Source organism: Scyliorhinus canicula, chromosome 18 (genome assembly GCF_902713615.1).
Source record: "Scyliorhinus canicula chromosome 18, sScyCan1.1, whole genome shotgun sequence".
Classification (NCBI taxonomy): domain Eukaryota; kingdom Metazoa; phylum Chordata; class Chondrichthyes; order Carcharhiniformes; family Scyliorhinidae; genus Scyliorhinus; species Scyliorhinus canicula.
This window is the reverse complement of record NC_052163.1, coordinates 119,147,249-119,154,684: the sequence shown is the minus strand read 5'-3', so window position 1 is coordinate 119,154,684 and position 7,436 is coordinate 119,147,249. Positions and strand designations below refer to the sequence as shown.

The 7,436-nt window shown below is 48.1% G+C and overlaps 1 protein-coding gene across 2 annotated transcripts; it reads right to left on the bottom strand.

Moving 5' to 3' along the window:
• Nucleotides 1–394: 394 nt before the first annotated feature.
• s1pr4 (sphingosine-1-phosphate receptor 4) lies at nt 395–6,799 on the bottom strand. 2 transcript variants are annotated; one of them, XM_038777491.1, is made up of 2 exons: nt 6,613–6,799; nt 395–2,188 (listed from the first exon to the last, which is right to left on the bottom strand). In XM_038777491.1, the coding sequence occupies exon 2, from the start codon at nt 2,074–2,076 to the stop codon at nt 982–984; it is 1,095 nt and encodes a 364-aa protein (XP_038633419.1). In that variant the 5' UTR covers nt 2,077–2,188; nt 6,613–6,799; the 3' UTR covers nt 395–981. The 2 variants fall into 2 exon arrangements, with proteins under 2 accessions (XP_038633419.1, XP_038633420.1); XM_038777492.1 differs by lacking the exon at nt 6,613–6,799 and adding an exon at nt 5,218–5,492.
• Nucleotides 6,800–7,436: the final 637 nt, after the last annotated feature.

The window sequence follows — 7,436 nt, the reverse complement described above, 5'->3', positions numbered from 1 at the left end:
CTTGGCCATCAAGGCCTGCGATGGGACTCAAACCTGGAGCTTCTGGCTCAGAGACACGGATGCTACCCACTGCTCCATAAGACTTCCTGTACAATATCTTACTGGAGTTTGTCGTGAGCGCTAAGAAGTTTATGGAAATACATATATTCCGGTACCAGCCAGTGCAGCGTTCCAATTGGGAGTTGGTCCTCATGTGGTTTATATTCATTTACAGAAACAAAATCAGTTAACAGCCTGCTTGAGATCTGAATTGTCAGATAAAGCCAAAAACATGATCCCTATCAGTTGGGCTTTGAAAAAGCAACAGTCAGAAGGATGTGTCTGAGATGCAAGTGAACTGAACTTTATAAACAGCGGTGCTTTCCGAGGGAACAGAAATCAAAAATAATTTGAATTTATGTAGCACCATTCGTGTCCTGCCAATTGATTTATTTTTAAGTATATGCACTGTTATATAGGCAAAAATAGCAACCCATTCACCCAGAACATAGCAACGCAAAAAAGCAATGAGATTAATAACCACTGAATGTCCCTGATCCCAGAGAATTATCCTGCCCTCCTTCGCTGGGATGTTTCAAAAACAGTAACGTTGTAATAAAGCTTCGCAAAACCATATCAGATGAAATTTCATATTTTACGTTCAGCTGAGAGGCAATGTCTTCACTTAGTGTCTGATCTGCAAGATGGCACCTCTGACAGTGCAACGCTGCCACAGTACTCCCCTGAAGCATCAGGCCGGAATATGTGCACCGGTTTGTGACGTACCAGCTTGTGACCAAGAGGTGAGCCAGGCTGACACTGTTGCCCTATGGGCTGCGAATTCCCTTGATTTGATCTGGTCCTGCCGCAGCAGTGTAACCAGACGGAATTTTAATACACAAACGGGTTCTGCTGACATTAGTGCATGCAAGGCAAATGCAAGCAGCTCCCAAGGAAATTCCATCCCAGCCGGAACGTCTGCTCGAAATTGCGAGATGAGTTCTATTCTCCAGACTTGGGCAAAGTTTTCTTTGGGCTCATCAGTTTTGAATTTCGGTTGCTCAGTCTATAGGAGCTATCTGTGGAGGCTCCAAGGACAGACTCACTCCTGCTCAGGAATGGCAAGGGTGCACCAGCTTTGATAAAGCAGCAGCACAGCAGTTTGAGAATGGCTCGCTTTACGTCGTTGCTTCCGAATGAATAAATGATTGGGTTAATGGCCGAGTTGACCACAGCCAAGGCAATGGTCCATTCCATGCTGTGCAACTTTGTGCAGGATGGTGAGAAGCAGAAGACGTCCAGAAGGAGAAGCACAAAGAGGGGGCTCCAACAGATCACAAAGGCGGCAACAATCATGAAGACAGTCTTGAGCAGCCTTATGGACTTCTGCTTGCTTCTGCTGCTGGACACGGTTTTGGCGCTGTTCCTGACAAGGTGGTAGATGCTACTGTAGAGTGCCACTATCCCGATTATGATGATGCTGAACATCACAACACAGAAGAGGATGTAGCTCTTGGAGTACAAAGGCAGCAAGGTGGAACACTCATCAAAGTTGCAAATGCAGTTCCATCCCATCAATGGCAAAAGGCCGATGAGGGAAGCCACCAGCCAGCACAATCCGATCAGGAAGTACACCCGATAGGTTTTACGTGCCGAGGCGTAAGGTACAGGTCTGACCATGGTCGCATATCTTTCCACCGCCGTGATGAGCAAGCTAAACGTTGAGGCAGCCAGGGCAAAGAACAAGACCCCTTCCCTAATGAACCAGAGGGTGGGGGACATTTGAAAGGTCTTTTGTCCCGACAGGCATATGTTCACAATGTAGACGATTCCAGTCAGCAGGTCACAGAGGGTGATGTTTGCAATGCAGTAGTAAACCCAGCTCCGGAAGCGAGTGTTATTCACGATGGCCACGAAGACTAACAGGTTCTCTATAACAATGAAGCAACTGATCACCACAAAGACAATTCTGGGAGCACTCATTCCCTCGCTGGGCAAGTGCCTGTTCTCCAACTTTCCAGTGTAGTTGTAGTGCAGCAGAATGATATCCACTTGATGTCTGGCCAGGAAAATCAGGCATTCGCTGTTATTATCCATTTCGATAAGAAGCGTTGACTCCAAGAAGCAGGTGGACTTCAGCAAAGGCTCATGAGCATTCAACCAATTTCTTGGAGAGAGTGTCCAACATAATTTTCTGCTTTCAAATGACCTGTAAAGAAATTGAGGGATGCATTATTATGCTCTTATTCCGTCAATGCCTCACTTTTCCCTTGCTGTTTCACTTAATTAAAAATTTGATCTCTAACACCATTGAGTTTTGATGAAGGGTCATTGGCCTGAACTGTTATCTTTGCTCCTCTCTTCCCAGATGCAATGAGATTACAGATTTTTGTCTTGGTGCTTCAACTAGACTCCAAAAATAACCAGGACGCCAAAGGAACAAGTACATCTGCTTTTAAAATATTGTAATTTAGCTTTTTGTGTTCAGCCTCAAGGGAAGGTCTTTAGCCCAGGGAGTTGTGACTCACAGTAGATACTCATAGTGACAGGAAACAAAACTGAAGGAAAGTGTAGATATATAACACATTGCAATAAGGAAGAAAGAGATTATATTTATGTAGCACCTTGGACAACCTCAGGACTTCCAAGAGCACTTTTCATAAGGACATAAGAAATGGGGAGGATGAGTCGACAGCCCCTTGAGTCTGCTTCGCTTGTGGCTGAGCTAATTTTAACCCCATCTTCCTGCCCTATCCCCAGATCCATTAATTTCCTTATTCTCCAAACATCTTTTGGTCTCAGTCTTGAACATACTCAAAATCTGAGCATTCCTGTCCCCTTCCTCCAGTGATAGAGATTTCCAAAGATTCACCACCCTCTGTGCGAAGATATTTCTCCTTTTCTCACTCCCAAGAAGGTCAGTCCCTTAGTTCCGACCATCGGTTTTGGGCTCTCCAGCCAGGGGAAACGGCCTCTCCACACCACCCTGCTTTAGCTGTTTTTGCAGATGGCAATCTCCTGATGACACAATTGCAATAATCACTGAACGATCTGACTCAATAGGTGACTGAGGGATGAATTGAACAGGTCGTTGGGGATGGCTCCCCTACTCTTGTTCAGGGGAGTGCCACGGCATTTTGTACATCCACCTGAGAGGGGCCATCAGAGAGACAGCACCTTCACCAGAGCAGTACATCCTTAGTGCAGCACTCGCAGCTTCAGCCTTGATTCTATGCCCGAGCTCCATCCACTGTGTGGGTCTTGAATTCATTGCCTACTGATCCAGACACCAGAGAGCTTGGTATCCCTCTGAGCCACAACTGACACCAAGGCTCACATCGAAAGGCAAGAAATCCACGTTTGTTTTAAAACGCTTCTTTTGTCACAAGGCTGCCAAAAGGAAAATGTCGCAACAGCTTTGAGATTACAGATGTTTTAAAAAGGCTAGTTGTGCAACAATTTCTGTTGTGAGAAAATTGTCACTAATGTATATATTTTCTTTTTCTTTTAATTGAAAGTGCCCAATTTTTTTCCCAATTAAGGGGCAATTTAGCATGGCCAATCCACCTATCCTGCACATCTTTGGTGTTGTGGGGGCGAAACCCACGCAGACACGGGGAGAATGTGCAAACTCCACACGGACAGTGGCCCGGGGTCGGGATCGAACCTGGGACCTCAGCGCCATGGGCAGCAGTGCTAACCACTGCGCCACCGTGCCGCCCTCCAATGTATATATTTTCTATATTGTTCCGTGACTGTTTGGTTTGAAATACAAAAGACAATTTTTGTCATTGCACAATTTAGACTTCCTCTTTAACAGCTGTTATTGACTTGTTAAAGTCGCCTGTTTTGGACGCTGTCCACCTCTCACACAATAACCCCGCTTTGTGACCAGAATCAGGAGGGTTCTGACCAGCTCTCCCCATGTTCTTTCCATCAAATTAGCATTATAATCTGTAGGGATGTAGAACGTTGATTGGGACAGAGAGGTTTCCATCCGCACCCACCCCTAATCCTTATTCCTCTGCAGCTGGGCGAACTGTGGGGATATATTTGCAGTTGTCCATCCCAATCCCAGTATTCGATTTAACTGTATTAGTTGTATAGAAACATATGGGCCGGGATTCTCCCCTACCCGACAGGGCGAGGGGTCCCGGCGTGTTGGAGTGGCGTGAACCACTCCAGCGTCGGGCCGCCCCAAAGGTGCAGAAGTCACCTTTAGGGACCAAGCCCTCACATTGAGGGGCTAGGCCCACGCCGGAGTGCTTTCCACTCCGCCAGCTGGCGTGAACGGCCTTTGACGCCACGCCAGCTGGGGCCGAAAGGACTTCGCCGGCCGGTGTAAGTCCGTGCATGCGCCGGAGCGTCAGCGGCTGCTGACATCATATCGGCGCATGCGCAGGGGAGGTGGTCTCTTCAGCCTCCGCCATGGTGAAGACCATGGCGAAGGCGGAAGGAAAAGAGTGCCCCCACGTCACAGGCCCGCCCGCCGATCGGTGGGCCCCGATCATGGGCCAAGCCACTGTGGGGGCACCCCCCGGGGTCAGATCGGCCTGCAACCCCTCCCCCCCCAGGACCCCAGCGCCCGCCCACACCGCCAATCCCGCCGGTAAGGTAGGTGGTTTAATCCGGCGGGAGAGGCTTCTCAGCGGCTTCGGCCCATTGCGGGCTGGAGAATTGCCGCGGGTGGCCCGCCGACCACGCAGCGTGATTCCCGCCCCCGCTGAATCTCGGGTAGTGGAGAATTCGGGACACGGCGGGGGTGGAGAATTCCGCCCATGATGTAGCATTTACATAGCAACGTTCAGGACTCAGGAAGTCTCCAATCACTTTTCAGCCAATGGGGTTTTTGTTTTAGCTACATGTTGTACTGTGGGCAAATGCAAGAGCCAACTGGTGCACAGCCAAGATTCCAAGACCAACATGTGATCAATGAAATGAAAATGAAATGAAAATCGCTTATTGTCACAAGTAGGCTTCAAATGAAGTTACTGTGAAAAGCCCCTAGTCGCCACATTCTGGCGCCTGTTTGGGGAGGCTGGTACAGGAATTGAACCGTGCTGCTGGCCTGCCTTGGTCTGCTTTCAAAGCCAGCGATTTAGCCCTGTGCTAAACCAGCCCCCTTAATGAGCAGACAAAGCTGGCTCCCCATCTTTAGTGAGGTGGAAATGGAGCTGGTGAATCTGGTGACAGGACAAGGGAAAGCAGCCAAGAGCGGAGTGCCAATGGATTACTTACAGTTACTACAGCAGCCAGCAGCAAGGAAACCTACTCTTGAGGTGCCCACACTCTCGTAGCACAGAGGTGTCCCTGTGATGATGCTGAACTCCAATGGGATAGTCCGTTATGCTGCGGGTGGTGGTCAGACTCTTTTATTTTACATTCCCTTCTTCTCTTCCTCTGTTGCACCCTCTTGAACTTCACTTCTTCCCTTTATTCTCTCAGTTCAAGCTTTCTGACTCCCAGCTGAGCAGTACCATTACTTCCTTTCTAAGCACTTTTTCAAACTTAATGCTGGTCTGCACAAAGGCCCTTGAGTAAGTTCAGTAACATTTCTTCAACTTCTCTGATACTGTCCACAGCACAGCCTAAGCCTCAGTTTGCATTGGAAGGGGATGGGGCAAATCATGGAAAAGTAGAAAGAAGGGAAAAGGAGAGGAATAGAAGAAGGGAAGGAAGGAGTGAAAGAGAAAAGGTAGGACTGGAGCAGGGAGAGGGACAGAAGGGGAAGTGGGGGGGGGGGGGGGGGGGATGAAGGATAGCAGTGAGAGATAGAAGGGGAGAGAAAAGAGGGGAAGGAGAGAAAGATAGGAAGAGAAGGATAGAGGACGACGGCGATGGATGGAGGGGAAAAGGAGAGGGAGAAAGGAAGGGAGAGGAGGAGAGTGAGGGAACAGAGGAAAGGGGGAGAGGGAGGGATTGGAAAAGGGAGAGAGAGTGAAGGGAAAAAGAAGGACGAGTACGGGGGATAGAAGGGATAGGGAAGATAAGGAAGAATATTAGAATAACAGCAGGAGTAGGCCATATGGCCCATTGAGCCTGTGCCCCCATTCTATAAGATTATGGCTCAACCTCTACATCAACATTTTCTCATTTCTTGCACATGTCCCTTGCCATATGTTCACACAGTATCTATAAATGGCATTGTATCAAAACAACATATATGCTCAGAACAGATACAAACTTGCAAATGTTTCAAAGGTGCATATTTAAAGGGGGAAGTAAGAAGAAAAATACTGTTTAAATCCTGAAATCTGCACAGAAACGATGGGCTGAATGGCCTCCTTCTGTGACATAAATTTTCCATGTTTCTATGTCTTAAAATCAATAGTTTTCTTTCAAGCTGCAGCTGCAGCTTTCGTACCCACTGTAGTTTTTACACGATTAAAGTATTGTGCAGAAGGCAATTGAAATGGAACACCTCAGGACAGTATTCCTGACGATGTGTATTATCTGAACTGACAGCTTTGCGCATCAATGCAAGTGTTGAATTTGCCTGCACAGCATTTAACTCACTTTTAACCAAAGTTATTCTTCACCCATTAAGATGCAGCAAAATTAATAAGGGCAGCCAAAAATGTCTGCGTGTACTTTCTCAATCCTGCTTGCTGCAGCACTGAAGGTTCAACTTACTGTGCCTATGCCGCGGACTTGTCCTCTCTGTGACTGTACTTCAGTGGTTTCTTCTCTCCCTGCCGGCGCACATGGTCTCAGCAAATTACAGAAGTTGCAAACAGACTTGTTGTGATCAGTTTTGTACCACCCACGATGACATGGCAGACTGAACAAGCTGATAAGACTATACAGCAGATGCACTTGAGTCTTGTGAAGCCGCCCAGTGCAGGGGAAGAACCGAATGCCGCTCCCCACCACGTCATCTTAACCAACCCAGCGATGGCAAAAGTAGCCTGCCCTGCAACACACACCGCCTAGCCCTACACAATATTCAGCCCTTCTCTCTCAAAGGCACCTTTAAATTCATGGTGCAGTGACACACAATATATAGGAGTTACCTGCATTATGGGGTTCAGTGGTAGCACTCTACTCTCTGTGTTATTAGGTAGTCCATTCAAGTGACGCTCCAGGCACTTCAGCGAACAGTATATAAAACTAGCTCAAGGGCAGCACAGTGGCGCAGTGGGTAGCACTGCTGCCTCACGGCGCCGAGGTCCCAGGTTCGATCCCGGCTCTGGGTCACTGTCCGTGTGGAGTTTGCACATTCTCCCTGTGTTTGCGTGGGTTTTGCCCCCACAATCCAAAGATGTGCAGGGTAGGTGGATTGGCCACGCTAAATTGCCCCTTAATTGGAAAAAATTAATTGGGCACCCTAAAAAAAATTTTTTTTAAAGCTAACTCGACACTCCCTGCGTGGTGTTGAGGGGGTACTGCAGAATCCCCGGAACTGTTACAATGCAGAATGAGGCCATGAGGCCCAGAGTGTCCGTACCAGCTCTCCG

What these genes read in the sequence shown, in the direction of transcription:
- s1pr4 (XM_038777491.1), bottom strand. Translation starts at nt 2,076, where the DNA reads ATGGATAATAACAGCGAATGCCTGATTTTCCTGGCCAGACATCAAGTG.